Source organism: Borostomias antarcticus (genome assembly GCF_949987555.1).
Source record: "Borostomias antarcticus genome assembly, chromosome: 16".
Classification (NCBI taxonomy): Eukaryota; Metazoa; Chordata; class Actinopteri; order Stomiiformes; family Stomiidae; genus Borostomias; species Borostomias antarcticus.
This window is the reverse complement of record NC_140249.1, coordinates 20,735,590-20,758,864: the sequence shown is the minus strand read 5'-3', so window position 1 is coordinate 20,758,864 and position 23,275 is coordinate 20,735,590. Positions and strand designations below refer to the sequence as shown.

General features: G+C 46.6%; 1 protein-coding gene across 8 annotated transcripts in view; it reads left to right on the top strand.

Annotated features, from left to right (window-relative positions):
• plekha7a (pleckstrin homology domain containing, family A member 7a) overlaps positions 1-23,275 on the top strand; it is a 99,240-nt gene that overhangs the window by 21,255 nt on the left and 54,710 nt on the right. The window contains exon 1 of one of the 8 annotated variants that reach the window (XM_084450691.1): positions 8,189-8,296. The exons of the other annotated variants lie outside the window; for them this stretch is intronic. Coding sequence (XP_084306817.1) covers positions 8,280-8,296 — 17 coding nt within the window. The 5' untranslated portion in view covers positions 8,189-8,279. Of the gene's footprint in view, positions 1-8,188; positions 8,297-23,275 lie in introns of those variants that run through there. 8 annotated transcript variants of the gene reach the window in all.

Here is a 23,275-nt window from a genome sequence, read left to right as displayed (position 1 = left end):
CTTCCCTTTTCCCATCTGGCGCTCTGCTGCTGATTGCTCTGTTTTAATCCACAGGCAGTTCAGACGTCTTTACAATTGGACAAACCCAGACACTTTTGGCTTCTCTGAGATTGGCCTGACACTCCTGATGAAGCCTCCACTGATCTGGGAGCAGCTAGTCCCTGGAGGTCTGCCTAGCCTTGGTATAGGCGTGTAGCGTAGTGACGTCTCAGTAGAATGAACCTCACTGAGTTCTAGATTGAGGGGTAAGATCGTGATTAAGGGTTTGAGAGCTGATTGGATCCCGTAGCAGTCCCTGTTCCGACTGGACCCAATCAGTCAAGGACTGACCCTCAATGTCAAGGGGACGCCGTAGTTCTTCCACATGGGTCGAGGAGAGCATGGGTCCAATACAAGATCCAAATCTCACTGGAATGTCAACATAGTTATTGCTTTCTAGTTTCTAGCACCATGAGCAGACTGCAGGTCACATCGTTAATTTTAGTTTCACACAGTGTTTTGATTTGCATTAACTGCTGTTTATGGTTTTCCATCAATTAAGTTGTTTGAAATGATTTCCTGCATTAAATTTGCTAGAATTGGTCTTTGGTCTTTGAGGTTGACACACCTACTGCATCTCCAGAGGTTTTGCAGTCAGTCTTGTACTGGATTGCTTCTGATTGTTCTTGGTGGCATATGTTTATTGGTTGGTTGGTTGGTTTGTTTGCAGGATGACGCAAAAATGGCCAATGAATTAAAAGCTTTGAGCGAAGCCAGCTCCCTGTGTGGGCGGCACTAGAGACACGGGGTTTGGACTTGGGGGTGTGTGGTGGAAAGGCCAGAGTGCGCCGAACCGCTCCCCCCGCCGCTGTGACCCGCTGTGACCCGAGGGGGGCGCCACAGAGCCCATTCACCTCCATTTGTTTTTTTGGACTTCAGCTGAAAGTGAAAAATTCCCCCCATTCATTGTCATTGGGGGAGGGGGGAAGGTCACAGAAGGTCACAGAGACACAAGTTTTGGACTAAAGCTCTCGACCCAACGTGCGCGCGCACAGAGCCACGAAACGCCTTCCTGGGCAGAGGTGTGTGCTCTCTGAGCACCATGTCTAGTTTGGTCATTCTGGGAGATGGTGTGACGGTGACATGGATGAGAGCACGCGGGGCCTAATGACAGCACTGTGCTGAGAGAAGACGGTGTATTAATAGTAGAGCTGTGTGTCTGTGCATGCGTGTGTGTGTGTGTGTGTACGTTCGTGCCTGTGTGTGTCTATGTGTGTAAGGAAGCTGAAAATGGAAGAATCTGGATCAGAAGATCCCCAGGGAGATTTTCACACACTGCCGAGCACGCACACACGGGGGTGAAAATTCACTTTTTGGCTCACGGTGAGTCACCTGCCAAGGGGACTGTAGATGAAAAAAATCTACCGGCCAAGTATATATTTTTTTCAGATAGCCTACCGAAATCTAGTCGCCAATTGGAAATTTTACCTGCATTTGGCCGGTGGCAGGTGTTAATTTTCAGCCCTGTGCGCACACACACACACACACAAACACAGACACACACACACACACACACACACACACACACACACACACACAAACTGAGACAATACAGCAGCTGTTACTTCGGGCATCCTCACATCGTGTATGAATTAAAACAAAAATTAAAATAATATATATATATATATATAAAAATATGCACCACACTTATGTAACTCTCATAGATGTTTTGCTCTTCAAAATTCATCTAGCGACAAATATGCTCACTGCCATCCCACTTGTGCCACTGGCGTTTATTCCACTCGGTATCCTGACACACATCTTAGGCCCCGGATTGATCAAGTGATTTTGTTAGAAGAGTAATGGATAATAGAGGCCCTCATCTCAGAGGGGCAGGAGAACAAAAGGGGTCTGGAGAAAGAAAGAAGAGAATGAGATGAGGGAGGGAGGGAGAGAGAGGGAGGGAGGGAGGGAGGGAGGGAGGGAGAGAGGGAGGGAGGGAGAGAGAGGGAGAGAGGGAGAGAGAGAGAGAGAGAGGGAGAGAGGGAGAGAGAGAGAGAGAGAGAGAGAGGACGAGAGGGAGAGAGAGAGAGAGCAAACAAGTGATGGAGATGGAAAGAGTAGGACTGGGAATAAACAACTAAAGAGACGAGAGGTTGGTAAGAAAGGGAGTGTGGTGAGAGAGAAGCCTGCATGGAGCCAGCGAGGGGTTTTGTTCTTGATATACAGGCTGGATCTGGATGGGACCTTGACCGCGGGTGCGAGGAGTGGGCTAGGCTCCTGTACGAGACTGATAAGCTGAACCTGAGGCTGATCACAATCCTCCCATCTCACCCACTGACATGATGATTCAGTTGTGTGTGTGTGTGTGTGTGTCTGTCTATGGGAGAGTGAGTGATGTGTGTTGTTGGGTTTCTGGTACTGTGTGTGTTGGAGAACGCTTCTGTGAGTTTGTGTCAGGGTTTATGTGGGTCTGTGAGCGGAAGCTGTTGTGTGGGTGTGTTTGTAAATATAGTTGTGTTTGTGTGAAAGGGTCCGCTGCACAAAAGGGTGTTTTTGCTCATGCACTCTTGTGTGTGGGCAGACTGAGCTCAGTAGAAGCCAGCCCATCTGCTTCTGGACAGGGAGGGAGGGAGAGAACAGGCAGAGAGGGAGAGACATGGAGAGAAAGAGGGAGAGACAGGGAGAGAGAGGGAGAGACAGGGAGAGAGAGGGAGAGACAGGGAGAGAAAGAGGGAGAGAACAGGGAGAGAAAGAGGGAGAGACAGGGAGAGAAAGAGGGAGAGAAAGAGGGAGAGAACAGGCAGAGAGGGAGAGACATGGAGAGAAAGAGGGAGAGACATGCAGAGAGGGAGAGACATGGAGAGAAAGAGGGAGAGAACAGGCAGAGAGGGAGAGACATGGAGAGAAAGAGGGAGAGAACAGGCAGAAAGAGGGAGAGACATAGAGAGGGAGAGGGAGAGACATGGAGAGAAAGAGGGAGAGAACAGGCAGAGAGGGAGAGACAGGGAGAGAAAGAGGGAGAGACATGCAGAGGGAGAGGGAGAGACATGGAGAGAGGGAGAGAACAGGCAGAGAGGGAGAGACAGGGAGAGAGGGAGAGAAAGAGGGAGAGACATGGAGAGAGGGAGAGAACATGCAGAGAAAGGAGAAGGGGAGGAGAGGTGGGAGGGAGAGAAACAGGCCCTCTGTGTTTCCTTCCTGAGGAGATAGTTTGATGAAACCAAACCAGAGGAGACAGACATACCCACCTTCCTCCCTTTCACCTCTCTCTCTCTCTCTCTCTCTCTCTCTCTCTCTCTCTCACCCACCTTCCTCCCTTTCACCTCTCTCTCTCCTCTCTCACCCATCTTCCTCCCTCTCACCTCTCTCTCTCTCACCTCTCTCTCTCTCCTCTCTCACCCACCTTCCTCCCTCTCTCTCCTCTCTCACCCATTACCCCTTTCCCCTCTCTCTCTCTCTCTCTCACCCACCTTCCTTCCTCCCTCTCTCTCACCTCTCTCTCTCTCTCACCCCCCACCTCCCCCCCCCGTCCTCCCTCTCTCTCTCTCACCCACCAACCTCTCTCGCCCCCTCATTCCCCTAGCCTCGACAGAACAGAAGCATGACTTAAGCTCCCAATTAAGAGCCAGACAGTAGCAGAGAGGGAGAGTCAGTCATTGTGCTGCCCGGTGAGAAGAGCCTGTGTCTGGCGATGTCAGCCTTGCATGACGCATCAAAACACAGGTGGGTGTGCGACTGGCCTTTTTTTGTTGTAAACTAAACCAGACGAATAGGACATAAGGTCATTTGAAGAGCTGCTGTTATTGTTCGCCTCGTGGCACACGTGCTGTTGTGCTTTTTATATTTGGTCGACGTCCGTCGTGACTGACCTCTGATTTGAAACACAGAAAATCCATTTAGCGGGATTTGAATGGGGTGACCTAACATCCTGTTTTGGGTGGCTTCTCTTTACCTTGGCAATGGCGCAGTGTTTTTATATGGACACAATGACAGTCTTTTGAGCATGAACATGTATACTTCGCCAGAGGTCTAGAGCTCAGACAGGATTTACAAAACAGGATGTTACAACAGGTGTAAACGTCTATTTAAACCGCTTGCATAAACCCTCTTTATAAATAAAACAAAACATATTACATGTGGGTTCGGACTTTGACCTACTGTATTAAATGGCCATTTCGCCAGATTTTATTGTAGTAGCCAGCCACTCCTTCGATAAAGTGAGGTTGTCCTTCCTTGCAGCAGCAGTGGAAGCTAGTACACTACTCAGCAGGACACTTAGTAGGGCACTAGAGTAGTCTGCTTCTCTGGGGACACAGCAGATCTTTGTTTAGCCACAAAGAGGTGACCTCTCACCTGCAAGCCTCATTTGCTGATTGGAGGGATTTAGTGGACCTGCCGGCTCCTGGCAAAAGACCAGTACTGTGGTCAAAGCAAGGTAGTAGTGTGGAGTAACGTGTCTGTTGGTATCGGTTTTCAGTTGATCTCCTTCTTTCTGTCTCTCCATTAGTGTCACCCCCTCCCTGTTTTTCTTGTTCCTACTTTCTCACTACCCCTCCCTCCGTTCCTCTCTCTCTCTCTCTCTCTCTCTCTCTCTCTCCTCCCGGCGGTGCATATCCTGCCAGTGAGTGTGAGGCGGGAAAAGGAGAGCAGCTTCGCTCTGTCTACCTCCTTCACTCTCTCTCTATTCCTCCCTCTCTCTCTCCCTCTCTTTCTCTCTCTCTCACTCTCTGATACACCCCCTCTATCTAATCTCTCTCTCACTGTCTCTCCCCCTCTCTCTCTCTATTCCTCCCTCTCTCTCTCACTGTCTCTCCCTCTCTCTCGCTCTCTCTCTCTATTCCTCCCTCTCTCTCTCACTGTCTCTCTCTCTATTCCTCCCTCTCTCTCACTGTCTCCCTCTCTCTCTATTCCTCCCTCTCTCTCCCTCTCTTTCTCTCTCTCTCACTCTCTGATACACCCCCTCTATCTCCATCTCTCTCTAACTGTCTCTCCCTCTCTCTCTCTCTCTCTCTATTCCTCCCTCTCTCTCTCCCTCTCTTTCTCACTCTCTCTCACTCTCTTTCTCTCTCTCACTCTCTGATACACCCCCTCTATCTCCATCTCTCTCTCTCACTGTCTGTCCCTCTCTCTCTCTCCCCTTCTCACTCTCTCTCTCCCTCTCTGTTTCACCCTCTCTCTCTCCCTCTTTCTGTCTCTCTCTCTCTCTCACTCTCTCTCTCCCTCTCTCCCTCTCTGGTTCACCCTCTCTCTCTCCCTCTCTCTCTCTCTCTCTCTCTCTCTCTCTCTCACTCTCTCTCTCCCTCTCTCCCTCTCTCCCTCTCTGGTTCACCCTCTCTCTCTCTCTCTCTCTCTCTCTCTCTCTCTCTCTCTCTCTCTCTCTCTCTCTCTCTCTCTCTGTGCGCTCAGTGCTTCAGTGCCGTGCCTCATTGTTGTGTCATGAGTGTGAGGGGAGCCGGTGGCGAGCCGGCGCTGGAGAGAGAGGTTCTTCCGCCGGCGTCAACCACCTCGCAGATTCATTAGAGACAGCTGAGGAGAGAGATCACGGACTAACGACACGCACGAAAAAGGACAGCGAGGATTCCCGCTTAGGCAAACCGGACATGCTCTCCCTGAGACTTTAGAGATCGCGCCGAAGACGAGACGGATCAGTGACACTCTGGAGAGTTAAGTTAAAGAGATGACTTTATCATGGGGGATCCACGTTTGAGAGAGATTTGAGACTGGAGATATAAGATCACGGCGAGACAGCTTTGGACAGATACATTGGTGAAACATCCTGACGGAAAGACATAGGATGTGCTTAAGTGACTATCATGGCCAGAGGCTGGGTAGAAGTGACAGCGCTGTGATGTCAGAGGGAGTCTGGCTTACCCTTGTTTGACTAGTGTGAAGCTGTGTGGGGGCTTTACAGGTGTGTCAACGACACCGGACTCTCCTCTCCACATTCCCTACTTCTCACCTCCCCCTATTTTCTTAGCATATTCTTTTATTTAGCTCTTTATCAAGTTATTCCTTGCTGCTTTCGACATAGACTGCGTCCATCCCGATGGCAAATCTAAAGGAAGCGAAAGGAGGAGCAATTTGATGTGACTTGACCTCCTCAAGTGTGAAGAAGTGGTCTGCGGCAGCAGTAACGGCAGCAGCACAAACGGAGAGAGCCAGAAGACATCATGTGGAGCCAGTCGGGTTACTGCCATCACGTCCCTCACCCCGGCCATCCCTTCTACCATGCGCCCTGCAGATGTGTGCTGAGGTACCACGTCCTCTGTTCTTTCCTGTTCACTGTCTGTTCTCTGTGACGGGGAAATCCGGCTGAGGAGTGCAGCAGGGTTGCATGTTCGTACCAGTGACTTTTTTGTGTTTCGATTGAATTAAACCATCGCTGTAGATGTAACAGCACTATGGTCAAATCAATATAGACAATGTTGATGCTGTTCAGGTGTTTGTCATTGATGAATACTTCATTTATAGGTGCTGTTATGAAGCATTTGTGTTTTATACAGTATGTATGCATACAATGATACTGGCTAAAAAGGCCAAGAATGTGGTCTAGAATGTGTGTTTTGTGCTTGACTTATTGAGAAAGGTAGGGAAGCTAGTTTTGAATGTTAACTGGTGTGGACACATTTCACTCATTAAGAATAACCCCTTTTTTCTTGTGGAAGAAACTTTTCTGTTCCTGAAATTGTCGATAAGAGTAATGCTGTGTTCTCACCGGGCGCGGCGAGAAAATTCGCCCACTTCGCCCCAATCCTGGATCCTAATCCCGGGATCCAATGGGTTGCCGCGCGAATCCGCCGCAGAAAGTTCAAAGATATTGAACTTTTGCGAATGTCGCTGTGCGGCGGCAAATTCTGGCCGCCGTGCCGCCGGGTTCGCCTGATTCGCGCCGCCGTGCCACCCACAGCCCAGTTCGCGCAAATTGTATTGACTTTCTATGTAAACTCGCCGCGCGGCCGGAAAAATTGGCGCCCGGTGTGAACACAGCATGAGGCTAAGATTGCATCGGTGCTGCAGGTCGCACGTTGGGTGCGTTAAGTAGCTGATTGCTCACTCTGAGCACTGAGCGGTTTTTAAAACCACTTAACGGTCTGCTCTAACCGAGCGCCGAGTTGCTAGGAGACCAGAACTTTTCACCTGTTGTCAATCATGTGTAATTAGCGAGCAGCGTCCCAACGATTCCCAAGCCAAAACGCGCCGATGATGATTATGACGTGGTGTTTGGCTCAAACAGATTATAGTTCAAAACTGCTCACTTGTGCTCTGAGCAGATCAGTCTGAGCGTAACCGAGCGACCCGTTAAGTGAATTCTGATCACTGATCGCTGACTCAGCTACTTAACGCACCCATTGTCTGTTTCGTTGGTCTGTTTCCCCCCCACAGCTGTGATAACATCACTACATTTATCACACTGTTACTGTACAGACATGATCCGCTCTTAAATGAACACCATCAATCGTCACCCCCAGAGGGAAGAACAACTCCACACCTCGTCTGTCTGATCGCAATCCCTGTCCTAGACGTCAACGGTAGTAGATTAACAGCCAGAGTCATTGTTGTTCCCGATGAATTGGAATCCACATGGTTGTGATTTATTTAAAGCGTCAGATAGAATGCTGTAATATTTACGGGATTTAATTAGAAGCTGTGGGAAATTCCGAAATTCCTTTAGGGCCCTAGTAAAAATATGTGTGCATGTGCGTGTCTGTGTGTGTGTGTATAAGCCTGCTAATAAATGTGTGTATGTGTGTGTACGTTTGTAGGATCCTTTCTGCCTGGAGGGCTTCGCTGATGTGTGACTCATAGCTCAGACGTTACAAGCAGGCCAGTCACCTGTGAGATCACTGTGTTCCGAGTTCAGGACTAAGAGAGCGAAGCCAAGAAATAACCTCGAGCACCAAACACCACCAAGCTTTATCGACTCCCACTCTCGGTCTCGGCGGAGGGAAAAAAAAGCTGACTCATTTTCTGAATTCTGTTCTTGAATGTTCTTAATTCTCTCAGGGTAACATGCCCTATAAACAACTCATCCAATTGAAACTTCAGTTGAAAACAACACATCACTGGGAGGCAGTGCTGGTTAATAATTCACGTACCTGTAAATAAAGCAGACGGCTACGCAGACCTACGCCCTCTCTCTCTCTCTCTCTCTCTCTCTCTCTCTCTCTCTCTCTCTCTCTCTCTCTCTCTCTCTCTCTGTGTTTACATTCAAATGAGGAGGTATTACTGGCTGTTTAAGGAAGTACTTAGTGAAGTGTCAGTTGAGCACTTAATCCAGATGGAGGCGAGCACCAGTCATGTGTAGTGGCGTGAGGTGAGCATGTCTTAATCACTGTGTGTGTGTACATATGTGTGTGTATTGATTGTGTGAACCTGTGCGTACCTGCAGCTGTACTGTATGCAATCCAGATTCCTGGTTGCTCCTTCTGTGGATTGTATGTTTGTATTAATCACGTCGGATTTGTACTTTCTTGTTTTTTCTCAGACTTATGTATGCACACTGTATTTGAGTATGACTTTTTAGGTGTATGTGTGTATGCGTGTGTGTGCAGCGATGTGTGTGTGTGGGGGCCTGTATGCGTGTGCGTGCTGTCAGCAGCCCAGTGGTTCAGGGCTGTAAATGGATTGGGCTGGTGGCACAACAGGGGTGCGGAGGGAGCAGATTGTCTGGGAGCTTTTGCTCATCTCTCTGTGTCTGTCACACACACACACACACACACACACACACACACACATACACACACACACACACACACACACACACACACACACACACACACACACACACACACACACACACACACACACACACAGTCTGTATCCCAAAGTGTGTCCTGAACAAAACACTGAGAACAAATCTCTTACAATGAGACTCTCATACCATTTGTGCACTATAATAAAGGGCCAGACCCTCTTGTATTTGCCTAGTCTGACTTCCCACGCATGAAAAATCACCAAACCAGTCCTATGCCTAAAGTCCTGATGGTGTTGTGGGCCAATAGTCCTGGTGGTGGCGCTACAGCAACTGTCTAAAGTTTAAAACTTTAAAAAATCATAACAAATCATCCGTATGCTATCACTTTGCAACCATCACCAAAATGTAGGCCCAAGTGAAAAGAAACATCTATATGCTTTAAGCTGGCAGGAATTATGAAGTCCATCACTCTGTTTTTCTCAAAAACTGTAAAACCTTTCAAACATATCTCCTCCCACAGTTGTTGGTCAATTGACACCGCAATTGCATCTTCAGACCATCTTCTACAAACAATCTACATAGTTTTTTGAAACATCAAAAATTGAGCTCACAGCGCATTAAAAAGTTTTACTGTAATCAGTAGTGTATGCAGCCACTGCAAATTCTCGCTTAATAAATCTCCAATGTTCATGAAAAACTGAAAAAAAACTTTTCAGAATGTTATCTCAAAAACTTAATTTTTGGCAGCATTCTGTTGTACTGTTTGGATTTCAGACACATTATTGATTAAGATTTTGTATTTATTTAAGAAGTCTTAAATAATTAGTCTGGGCTGAGACCCTCATGTATTTGTCATTTGTCTCTTCCTTCTTCCTCTTCCTCCACAAAACACCTGGCCCAACCCAGTAATGTACCCAGTAACCTAGAATGAATTGTTGGAATGCTGCTCTTCCTGTTGAAAGATGTGTAAAGGAATGGGTGGTTGTTGCTTGGGAGACAGTAGGATTGAAATGAGGGTTGTATGGTTTAGAGCAGCGGCCCCCAACCACCAGAACGCTACCAGGCTGCTACCAGGCCACTACCAGGCCACTACCAGGCCGCTACCAGACCACTACCAGGCCGCTACCAGACCACTACCAGACCACTACCAGACCACTACCAGGCCACTACCAGACCGCTACCAGACCACTACCAGGCCACTACCAGGCCACTACCAGGCCACTACCAGGCCACTACCAGGCCGCTACCAGACCACTACCAGACCACTACCAGGCCACTACCAGACCACTACCAGTACCAGTCCACTACCAGACCACTACCAGGCCGCTACCAGGCTGCTACCAGGCCACTACCAGGCCACTACCAGTACCAGTCCACTACCAGACCACTACCAGGCCGCTACCAGGCCACTACCAGGCCACTACCAGGCTGCTACCAGGCCACTACCAGTACCAGTCCACTACCAGACCACTACCAGGCCACTACCAGGCCCCTACCAGACCGCTACCAGGCCACTACCAGGCCACTACCAGTCCACTACCAGGCCACTACCAGGCCACTACCAGTCCGCTACCAGGCCACTACCAGGCCACTACCAGGCCGCTACCAGGCCACTACCAGGCCACTACCAGTCCGCTACCAGGCCGCTACCAGGCCGCTACCAGTCCGCTACCAGGCCACTACCAGGCCACTACCAGGCCACTACCAGGCCGCTACCAGGCCACTACCAGGCCACTACCAGGCCACTACCAGGCCGCTACCAGGCCGCTACCAGGCCACTACCAGGCCACTACCAGGCCGCTACCAGGCCACTACCAGGCCACTACCAGGCCACTACCAGGCCGCTACCAGGCCACTACCAGGCCACTACCAGGCCGCTACCAGGCCACTACCAGGCCACTACCAGGCCACTACCAGGCTGCGAGCTATTCACTACTGGGCCGCGGAAGGATTAGGATAAAATAGGCTTACATAAAAAAATAAAATAAAATCTGCCATATTAAAGTTATCAATCACATCAAAGCACACCCTTAACTTGCATCTCTTTGAGCAGCTTTGTGAGCAACGCCTTCTCTTACACACACAGGTCAGATGGCTGTCCAGGGGGAGGTCACTGGCCAGGGGGTTTGAGCTGCGAGAGCCGCACAGATGTCTTTCAGGAAAAAAAATCACTACTGGCAGCACATTTCAACAAAGAATGGCTGGCAAAACATGTTATACTGTACCTGTGTGATATATTCAATCAGCCATGTCCATGCAGGAAGAAGATCAACTCCTTGAGATTGCAAATGACGGTGGCCGTAAAAGCATGTTTGAGACAACTTAATCTCTGCTGACCTTCTGGATTAAAGATGGTCACTAAAGCACTGAAAACGTCCATTTCCAGGATCCTATCTCTGTAAAGCGGGGTCTTATACGATGACTGCAACAAAAACTAAATTACGGAGTAGGCTGGACATAAGGTTATAAAATCAAATAGGCCTTGATACTTTTGAGAAGGCCTAGCCTACATTGAGTTATTTACATTGGGTTATTATAGCCTACATTGACATAACAATCAAATGAAAATTCAAGAGATAAATAAATGAAATTAAATATATAAAATAAGTATCTGAATATAAATAAATAATATTAAAAAGTAAAAATATCTTACTCATGGGCTACAGAAAATAATTATTTGTAATATAACATTGTGCGTTCACTTTTCTTGTTTTTCATACGAGATAATGTATATATATACAAATTGAATTCAACCAAAATAATACGAAGGTTTGGGAGGGACTTCGCTTTATGAATGTGAAATTTACCAAGTAAAAGTAGAAAATTTACAATGAAACAGAGATTTATTACTACTTTCAAATTTAGTAATAATGTCTTTAGGTATAATGGTTATGGGATGTTTAGTTTTATTGTAAATAAACATCTCTATGTCTTTCCAAAAACTTAACTGAGGACGGGCAATGACAAAATACATGCATAGCTGTTTCTGGTTCAGTTCCACAGAAGGTGCATTTAATATCTATGTCAATAAATTTGGAAGTTATTGAATTACATGGGTAAATGTTATGCAAAACTTTAAAATGAATTTCTCTAATCTCGTTTGAAACACAGAATTGGAAAGGGCACAACCATGCTTTACGCCAATTTATATTCTCTAATTGTAAATTCCAAAAGGATTTTCCTCTGGGTGAAATTTTATTATGGCTCGGATGCCTGTATAGGGGCACCTAGAGACAAGCAACAAACTCTTTTAGTGGATCATTGATTGATTGATGTGCAATTTGTGGAGGCACGCACCAGCACTTTGTTTGTGTAGTTCCTATATAATTCCCATTGTATTGTGTTCAGAAGTTGACTATCATGACATGAAGCCTCTGTTTGAACAAGAGAATTTGTTTAAAAATAAAATAAGAGGCAGTGAAATTGAGACACGGACTCCTGAAACTTGATTCCCGATTCCCGCACTAACAGGCCTACTTAAATTAAACTGTTCTGAAAAAGTGGCTAACATTATACTAATCGCTATATAAAGGCTAGGCGTAATCAATATGTATACTATGAAAAAGATATTCTGGTCGTATCGTGCTTCGTGACCACACTCCCCCCCCCCCTCCCCACACACACACACACACACGCATACACAAACGGCAGAAACTGCAGCACAGAGAAAGAGAAATTGAAGAAAAGAGCGAATACTGTCTAGGGAGCTCTTCACTCCATCACGTTAGGCAGAGGCTGTCACTCACCATCCCTCCCCATTGCCGTTCCCTCCAGTGGTGTCACATTTTCCTCTGGTGAAGGCTTTGCCTGTCATCACCTCAGGAAGGCTGTTCCAGCGATGGGGAGCTGGTACTTCCTGTCATGTCTGTGTTTATGTTTTGCCGTTGTCATGGCTGCGTCTTAGCTGCGTCTCACGTCTGCTAAGACATATATGGAGGCATTTATTTGATTCCTCTCCTTAAATTAAGCTCTACGTTAAAATGGAGCACGGACATTTTTGTCGACCCAACCCACTGTGTCACATTTGTCGTAATTGCAAAGCCTGAGCTATTTCCACTGCGATGCCATTAAACACTTCATTAAGGGTATCTCATTCCAAACAACCATTATTCTGCATGGCACCATCAGTTTAATTACATCTCCTAAATTATCTCTACTCATGTACGCATAACAAAATGACTGTTTGTTCGATTATCCCCTTAGATTCATTGCTTATTCATGAGAATCTAGAAAAAAAAGTGGGGACATTGAGATTTCACTAAAAGTTGATGGGGTGAGTGAGGTCCCCAGGGCTGTGCTGACTAGTAACCAATCTCTGGTTGGATGCCGGTCTCATTAGATCGTCTCTGTGCTGCTTGAGAGGATCAGGGTTTTGGGGATGGAGCCCAGCTGTGAATGACATGGGTCGTTACAGGGCCGAGTACAATCAGATGTGACCCGGCCAGATCTGTCGTTCAGGATTTTGTGCACCTCCACATCTTTAGAGGCACGACAGTGTCCACACAAGAACGGACATTCTGAATTGTGCCCCTTCGCGTTCGTCCGATGGATCTGATCTCTAATTCGCCCTTTTTAAAGGAGAACTATGACATAAGTAGAGCCGTCGAGGAGGCCGTTTGGCTTTGCTTGTAGTTGTTTGCTTGAAGCAGAGATGCTGGCCACCTGTTTGGGGAAGTGTGTGTTCCTGCGGGGGTCTCAGGCCAGGAAGCTAGGAGGGAGAATGGCCCAATGCCGTTTGAGGACAGTGATTAGCCTAGTTCGCTGTTCCGTCCCACTTTACACGCTGTGAACCATCCTTGACGTGTCCTCATGAGGAAACCCTTGCGTCAGTCGCACCTGTACATAATGTTACATAACGTCAGAGGCTGATTTGAATACCAAGCGGATGATGTGTCAGCAATGTTGACAATGGGAGAACGGACATGTTTAGGGGAGAGGGTTTCGGAGCTTTGCTGTTGGCTTGGCTTTTCAATCCTTTGTGCACAAATCATTGTTTGGGTATCACATCTCCATGTGGTCTGTTTATCTCTGCTTACCATCTGTCTGTGTATGTTTGTAGGAGAATGGGTATCGTTTTTCCCCAGGGGCCATGTGCTCACTGTCTGAATGGGCACCTCTAACTGTAATCCCAGCCCGAATCGGAGACAGCTTTGTGCTCAATCAAAGAATCCACAATGGGACCTCTAAGAGCTGAAAGCCAATGGCACTCCACACAAACCCCCGCCATTGAAAAAATGGTGCATGCCAGACTTATGTTATGTCAGTAGGAGTCGGACAAACCAACGTGGTTTGATAAGGGGAGCGGAGGAAGAGAAGGAGGCTTCTCAAACAATACCATGCTTCGTGTTAAGCATGCATGTGAATGTGATATTTTACAAGAGTGCGTGTTTGGCAAGGCTGCACTGTAGCATTGTTGAGTGCAGAGGCTTACCAGCCACACGCTTGTTAAGTACGACAAATGGGACAGGCCAAATACATTTCCAAAGCATTTTTCTCAGCCCACATTGGAAACCCAGACAAGAAGCAAGTCTTTTTTTCGAACCCCAGAGAACATGACAAATCACGAGTAGGCTTGAAAGAATAGAAGCAGGACGATTCTCCTCACGGGCTTCAGTGGGCCGCCTGGATTCCACGGACCAAATACTCAGGCATAATGTGCCATTGTTTACACACATTCTGATACTTGGGTAGGGACGGGACGGGCGGTATGCAAAGACAGCCGCTGCGCTGGCGTTTCTACGCTCACATTTGTTTCAGTCCAGCAAGGGATTTGATGCAATTGCCTTTAATTAGATGGGAGTTTATGAAGAACATTATGCTGAAGATGTGAACTTCGATTGGCTCAGTTCCAAGATGGCCTGATACCACTATTTAATCAGCGATGATAGGCACATAAATTAGCGGAATTAAAAAGTAGAATATTGTGTTTTTCATTTTGTAATGTTAAAGAGGGGGGGATCAATGTTGCAAAGCCACAGTTGGGCAGATCAGTATTTCATTGTGTCACCGTAGGTAACGTATGAAAGGCTTTTTGAAATGAGGGGACAATGAGACTCTTTGATGTGAAATGGGTATTGTATGGGTATTGTAATGTACGTGGGTATGTGGTGTGTGTGCATGTGAGTGTGAGTCTCCGTGCGTGTTAGTGTGAGTCTGTCTGTGTGCGCGTGTTTGTGTGTGAGCACGCTTAAATGGCTTTCTCTCGTGAAAGAGAAATCCAGGCATGCATGAAAGCCCAGCATGGTTGATGTACTTCAACATGAAAAAGAGCGGTCTCGCACACGGCTGGGCTCCATGGTTAAGGCATTCATCAGACATCAGACATTTGGTCTGATGAAGAGCTTTGCTCGAAACGTCACCCGTTTGATTCAGCTACAATAAATGCCTTAACCATGGAGCCCAGCAGTGTGCGATACCGCTCTTTTTCATTTTGATATCTCTTGTTTTGACTCGGCACCTGCCATTTTTTGGTTTATGGATGTGCATGTGTCACTCTGTCTATGATGTACTGCTGTTTGTGTTTGGCTCTGATCAGAACAGATAGATTCAACCCTCTATGGGAGAATCCTCTGGAGTTTGTCTGTGAGCTGAGGTAATCTTCTCTGGTGCTGAGTCTCCCTACATGACTCATGATGACTCATGGACAGTCAGGTGGGGACAAGGGGACCAGCAGAGCATATAGGCCCAGCGGCTGGACACATGCATCAAAGACCGTCCTAAATCCTCTCCCTCTAGACTGTCCTAAACCTTCAGGTCTTCAGTCTAGAGGAAGAGGGTTTTTGACTGTTTAGAGGAAGAGGGTTTAGGACAGTCTAGAGGAAGAGAGTTTCTCTATCTATATCTATCTATCTATCTATCTATCTATCTATCTATCTATCTATCTATCTATCTATCTATCTATCTATCTATCTATCTATCTATCTATCTCTATCTATCTATCTATCTATCTATCTATCTATCTATCTATCTATCTATCTATCTATCTATCTATCTATCTATCTATCTATCTATCTATCTATCTATCTATCTATCTATCTATCTATCTATCTATCTATCTATCTATCTATCTATCTATCTATCTATCTATCTACTGTATCTATCTACTGTATCTATCTACTGTATCTATCTATCTATCTATCTATCTATCTATCTATCTATCTATCTATCTATCTATCTATCTATCTATCTATCTATCTATCTATCTATCTATCTATCTATCTATCTATCTATCTATCTATCTATCTATCTATCTATCTATCTATCTATCTATCTATCTATCCACACAGACACACAGACACACACACATCCAATCCTCCTGCTCTCAGACAGGGCCTGTCAGCCTGGCTGTCTGAGGTGATTGGAATGTGAATTCTCAGTGATTAGCATGCTCGTCTGTCCGCCTCTGTCTGTCCGCCTCTGTCTGTCGGTCTGTCTGTCTGTCTGTCTTGTTTCCAGGGTGATGCCCTGCTCACCAGTCAGTGGGAGCCTCTAGCCGTCAACATGCTGTTTACACCATGACTCAGACCTGTTGAAGGAGAGGCAGAGTGTGTGCGTGTATGCGTGTATGCGTGTGTGTGTGTGTGTGTGCGTGTGTGTGTGTGTGTATGTGGTAAACACTTGCCCAGCTCCTCTCTCTGTTCCGTCAAAGGGCACAGCTCCTCTGGCGGTGTTTATGAAAATGGACACATTCCACAAAGATTGCCTGTTCCTTGCCGTTGCCACGGCAACGCTCCGGTCCCGGGTCCCTGAAGCAGACCTCTTAGAGGAAAGTCTGCGTGTGTCTGGGCGGGTGGGTGGGGGGTAGTGGTGGCTCTGGGGGGGTCAGACTAAAAAGCCATCTCTGCCCCGTAGCATCGCCGGTGGCGACTGACACGGGATACCACGCCGCGCCACCCGCGGTAGGGCAGCCGGTCCGGACAGGCGACCGTATTGTCGGAGGCGACGGCACCTAATCTTCCCCCCGACGTCTCTGAAATTGACCGCAATCAAGATGAAGCGGCTCATCAGAGAGCCAGAATCGCAGCCCTGCTCCTCGGCCGGAACCGCAATTAACTGACGAGGAGGACTGACTCATCACCCCCCGTCTCAAAGAGGGAATCAGGAGAGAAGGAGGGATGGAGGGAAGGAGAGAGTGATTGGAATGGAAATCGGAGGAGGTAGAGGGATGAGGAGGAGAGAGAGGGTGTGGGACGGAGATGGGAGGAGGTAGGGGGACTGTGAGGATGAAAGACGGATGGGGAGTGAGAGAAGAAGAGTGAAAGGATGAGTGAAAGCAGAGGATGAGTGAAAGTGTGGAAGGGGGGAGAAAAGCAGGGGGTATTCAGGGAGAGAGAGAGGGAGATGCAAGGGGGAGCGAACGCTACGCAACTGGCATTGTTCACATACTCCACTGCGTCACTAAATGGAGGTTTCAAAGCTATGTCCACTAGGTGGCAGGTCAGCGACAAGTAAACTTTAGTATTCTTTCTCGCTCAGGTTTAAAAACGTTGCCAATTTCTCGCCAATATCATCTCTGCCCCAGCGAAAGCGCGCTGGACATAACTCAACGCACACGTCAGTATTGAAGATCTGTACGGAGAGAGAGGCCAAGGGTGAGTGGGAAGATGGCAGCAAGGAGAATGGCGCAGACGCAAGTCACGAGGACGTCCTACCGAAACATTCGTGGACATAATTAAGATGGATGTGGAAGTGGAGACCAGCGATGAGATCGGCAGGTGTATGGAGGACAGGGATAACTGGAGACAAAGAGGGGAGGCCTGTCTGTGGACGACCTGATGATGATGATGATGATGATGATGAGCGGATACGAATCACGGGGTGGGTCCATGAACCGCCCAAACACGGCCGGCCATTCACCTTCATTTTTTTTTTTTTTTTTTACTTCATTCATTGTCAATGGGGGGAATTGAAACAGCCAGCCATCTTGAGATGAGAAGGTCAGAGAGACGAGGCTTTGGACTGGTAAAGCTCTTAACTTAACGAACGCAGCAGTACCAAATGTGCTCTCTGAGCACCATTTCTAGTGTACTACTACTTCTTCCTTACCATCTCCTGTTTCCATCTTGCAGAACCTCAGAAATCTTTGCTATACTGCCCCCACGATTTCTATTGGTATTGCACCTTGCGTACTTTCAAGGTTAGGGAGGCGTGCACAAAGGACACACCAAACGGACACAGGATACGTGTGGCAGCCATCCTGCTGATGTGTACATGCACTTAGTGTAGCATTTAGAGATGGATTCAAGAGATAGAGAGAGATTAAAGGCCAATGGTATCAGAAAAGAGAAAGGGCTCTTGAGTCACTGAGCACCTAAGAGAAATTAAACTTGTTTCACTGGGATCAATAGAAACCATATCAGTGTAAATGGAAGGGAATGGTCCACATGGAAGAAGTGATTTGTTTAATTTTTTCTCCAGATGATACTCTTGTCAGTTTGAAATATGACCAGGACAGAGTCTTTCCTTTCTCAACAACCATGTCCACCTGCACCCAAGCATATAGTCTACAGTGTACTTTCTACAGTACTGTACCTAGATTGTTTGAATGTGTAATTTGCTATTTACTAGAATTATCCAGTAGAGGTAGCTCTAATTCAAGTGAACATTAAATTTTAGCTACAGCAGCCGACTCCTTATCCACGACCAATATTCTCTGCAAAACTACACACGGATGCGATGCGAAGCGACTGCATGTTTTTTTCAACAATGAACTTGGGAAGGTTTTTAATTAAACGTGTTTTTTACGACCAGTATGTTTACCAAACGAGCTAGCACAACATAATAGCAAGCTAACGTTAGCTGGCTAGCAAGACTTGTTGCAGCGTAGGATCTACATTTCAACAAAAGTGACCGATGTGTTTTTCTGAGATAATGATATTGATTACTACAGTATACTCATACAGGCCCTGAAATGGCTTAGTGTGTACACTGTACAACCACAAACCATTAGTTATTAATAGGCCTATATTTTTATTACAAATAACATGTTTTTTTTTTTCAAAATTAACCTTTGAAAACATTTTGCTAAACATTTTATGCAGCATAAAATATAAGCAAAGTGATGTGGCATTTTTGTAAAAATGTAATGACGATGAAATTGATTTTTTTTTCTTCATGAGAATTTCATCAGAATTGCTGCATGTTCTTCGTAGAAATGAAACATTTTTATGTAAATAAATAATGTTGTTCTGTTGCATTTATTTATATAGGCCTGTAGTAACATTGAATTAGTTTTAAAAGGCAGGATTTCCCAGGACTCTATAATCCTGGGATTTAAAAAGGGACAGTTTTGGGGTGATATGAATTGGACTTTTAGAAAAAAAATATTGGTAATCATTGTGCCAGGACTCTCCAAAATCAGAATCCTATCGGACCCAAAATCTGGCATTGGTCAGGCTCTCACTGAGATACTGTTTACGAGCAGTAAGAACATACAGTCCAAACCATGAGGTCCCCGTGATAAGGATCTACAGTATGCTTGCTGATGTCAGCCAGTTCGTCAGTTTGTCAGTTGCTGCTCTCGCTCTCATCCACACACTATTTGAATACAGTGTATTCAGTTAGACAATGTTTCAACAACATCCTGGTGTTTTTTGTCACGCGCTCCTCTCCCATGGCCGGCCCCAGCGGGAGCTGATCAGATAAGAGATGGGGAAGGTAGATACTGTGGCAGCGGCCAGAACCGTGAGAATGGGGAAAGCCGTGGAAGAAGTCTTTCTGTTGTTTGCACAGGGCCGTGTGTGGGTGAATGTAAACAATGGCTTTGTGCTCCCCGCCCGGGTCATGTCCTTAAAACGTCTGTTAATAGATTGTGTTTTTTTGGGGTAAGGGGGGGGTGGGGATTGTGATGTTAATAAAGTGAAATGATACACTTCTCGTGCTCAAGGGACATTAAAGGGTCTGGGCATGAAGAGGGCACTACCATGTTGTACCTTGTCAGAGCATTTGCAGATTTTAAAAAAAAAAGAAAAGAAATTACAGGCATTTGAAATTCGACCATTTTGGCACAAAGCTAATTGCTAATGTTAATATGGTGCTTTAAAACTCATCTGATGAACACTTTACTTGATTCAGTCACCATCGCTCATGTGTGCTCTTGGGTATTCTCTCCACCAACAATTATAAGGATTATATATTTATAATATAAGGATATAAGTATTTTCGTTCAAAATTGTGTGATTTGTGTCAGTGAGTTGTCCCTTTATGCTAAGTACTACAGTGCCCATTCAAAACGTGCACACAGAGCCCCTGGCTGCTAGATTGTATAGAAAATTGTGCCCGTGATAAATGTGACACAAAATTATTGCTGGATTGAAAGATGACTGCAATACAGTAGATGGCACTGTCATACCCTGCTGGAAAATCCACCTGGAACCAGCTACAAACCTTAGCTGGTCTTTCTGGATTTACCTGATGGGCCAGCCTGTCTCATTGTGGCTATATTTATCCACTGAAATTGTTTCTCCACAATCCTTCCTTCCTCCTCCCACTCTAGTCTCTCAGGGTGCATAGAAGGAAACAAAGCTAATTTGTAGTGAATATGCATGGCCCACCGTGCTGGGTTTTAGTTGGTGTTGGCACTTCTATAATGAGTTTAAATACAGCTCAGTGCTCTCCGCTCTCCTCCCCATCTCCTCCCCGTCTCATCGTTCTGCCATTGCAGTTTATGCTAATACAAATATTTTCATTATCTCTGTGATGATACAAGCAGTCTGTTCCCACGTTCTGTTCCAGCCTGGGCATAATGTAAGCCAATCAGGCTCCAGGGCGAATGGCCAATGACTGTGCTGATTGGTACGTGGACAAGGGTAGAGCGCTGGGCACTGTGATTTTAACAGCTATCTATCAGGGAGACCATTTCTTATAAAGTGAACTTAGACTAACAAATATACTTGATCGTGTGGAAAACATATGCTAATACAGTCCTGTATATACTTGACTGAGTGTAGAACTCTGGTTAAAGTTGGAGTTGTGTTGTGTTGGAGCGAAGTTGACGTGACGGATAAAAAATGCTGTTCCAGTTATCTTCGCGACTCTCACACCTAAGTGAACTTGACCATGTCTTAAACGTGTGTGAAAGTACGCTTGACCCAGCCAGTGTACTCACAGTCAGAGGAGACCTGTTAAACCCTATAGTAAATCACTCTCTCAAAATGTCCACCCACTGTTAGCACAGTGCTAATGTTAGCACTGGGGCCCATAAAAACACCTGTTTCCTCCTACAGTATGTCATGCGTCCACACAAAGAGAAGGCTGCTCACCATGAACACAGTATACTTTAACTAGGCATTTTGTGGTACAACTGGGATATCTGCTGGAATTTACTACTGTACTGTTATAGGCTACACCTGATAGATTAGAGGTTCAACATGTTCGATTGATGTGGATCTGACATGTGCATGTGTTCTGAGACCTGCCTAAAGTACTACACAGGGGCAAGACCAAACCTGTTCATTGGTGGAAATATTTGTTTCTATTTTGGGCCAAGCTGCTTCCCAGCCTATCCCGAGTTAGAGCAAGGTCTAGAGAGGTCAATGGAAGTCCAATATTAGTTCTTTGAATTTTCACACTCTCCTTGTGTGTGTTGATTGATGTTCAAAAGGCTTTGCAGCATTTTTTTAAACTTAGGACCCTTTCACACCTACGTTGTTTAGTTCGGACTTTCAGACTTTCCAGTTTGATCCGAACCAAATTGTCAGGTGTGAAACCTCCTGGACCACGGTGCGCCGATCAAAGACTCGGTCTCTGGTCCGACCTCAAGAGGTGGTCTCGGCTCGAACCGAGGTTCGCTGCTGCCTAATGTGAAATCAAAGGTTCGCACTTTCGGATCAAACAGACACGCGTGCATCCACAAACCAATCAGTGTCAAGTATAGGGAGACGCACCCCCATGCAAGCGATGACGACATAATGTAGGTCTGCCACCAAAAATCCTTTGGTCCGCTGGCGTGAAAGCGAAAGTTATGGAACTAATCAATAAAAAATGACAAATGTGAAAGCGCCAAACGGGATTCTGGTTTGGACCTTGGTCTAGACCTTTAGGTGTGAAAGCGCCCTTTGAACACCTGGACTTGAAAGACTGTTTGACAGACTAAAAAAAACATGTCACACCTTTGAGCTAGTTGAACTTTCGGAATCAACATAACCCTCCAAGAGAATCCAGAGTGTGTACAGTGCCCGCATGCCCTGCCGTTAACAGACGGCAACACAATTCTGCCACAGCAGCTGAGCATTTGTTTGTGAATTGCTAGCGGGCAGTCGATGCCAGGGTTTTCGGCGGCGGCCATGCTTTAACCACGCCAGGTATTACTGGCATGGCGTAGCAGCGTGTACCCCGCTCGGCACTTGGCACCGGTTTACGAGCGGGCCCAAACAAAAGCTCCCCTGTGCGACACACAAAAACGCTGCCTCGTTCCCCGGACCGGTGAGACGCTGACGTCAGGCGCCAGGTCGAAGGTGATCCGACTGGTCTGAGGAGTTCTTCATTAAAAGAGAATACACAATAGGGATGACAGAGGGATGACAGAGGGGCTGAGGGCCAAGGCCTGTGTGAAAGTATGTTTTTCTGCGTTTTTTCCACAATACCAAACCATTCACAACAAACAGAATACCCTCTGGCATTTTTCAGGGGAAACAAATCACCTTTCTAAACGGCTACTTTACTGTAATGAAACAGCCCAAAGGCACAAACGTTAAAGCGTTGTGTTCAAATAGGAAGAAGGAGAGGAGATGGACCATGCGGGTGTTAAAAGGCCTGTTTATCAGTGGAATGGGCTGTTGGTCTGGGTGGTTAATAACCCTCATTAAAATGATTGGTGTCTCCAGACACACCAGTGGCATTCTACAGAGACCTCTTTCCCGGCACACTGATAGATATCCCCGGTCTCTCTGTGTGCCACTGGCCATAGCTTACTCTTACATCACCACGCTGGCAGACTTCGGTAGACTTAAGTCAATCCCAAGCATACCTGACGGCCTGCCAACGTGAGAGAGACCGATGAAGGGCCTGAGAGTTGGAGGGAAGGAGGGAGTGTGAGATGGGAGAGAGAAGTTAGAGAGGGAGTGTGTGTGTGTGTGTGTGTTGGTGGGGGGGGGGGGGGGGGGTGTATATGTGTCATATCTACAGTCCTTAATATTTCTGTATACATGTAGTGCGGAGGAGATGACCATGCTAGTCAGGAGCTCCATCACAGTCACTGACACTGGTCTGTGAATACATTCCCTGGCATTAGCCACCATCTGAGAACCCTGTTAGTTAGAGGGAGAGAGAGAGAGAGAGAGGGAGAGGGAGAGAAAGAATGCTGGTCAGATAGTATTCTCCTCTTTCACCCCTCCCACACAGACCCCTGCTACTGTGCTGGCACTGTACCCCCCCCTTCCTAAATGCAGGATGAGCTTACAAACACACACAAACACACGTCCACAGCTAGGGGAGGACTGACCAGCGGAGTGAGAGCCAGAAGCAATAACCATGTGGAACCAGGTACATTGGGCTTATATACAAGTTACTGTAAACTCCTTGTATAGAATGTATTTTGAAAGTTACAAGCTATTGGGTCTCAGTGTTATGTGTTCTTTTTTAGAACACTCTCTGGGTTCC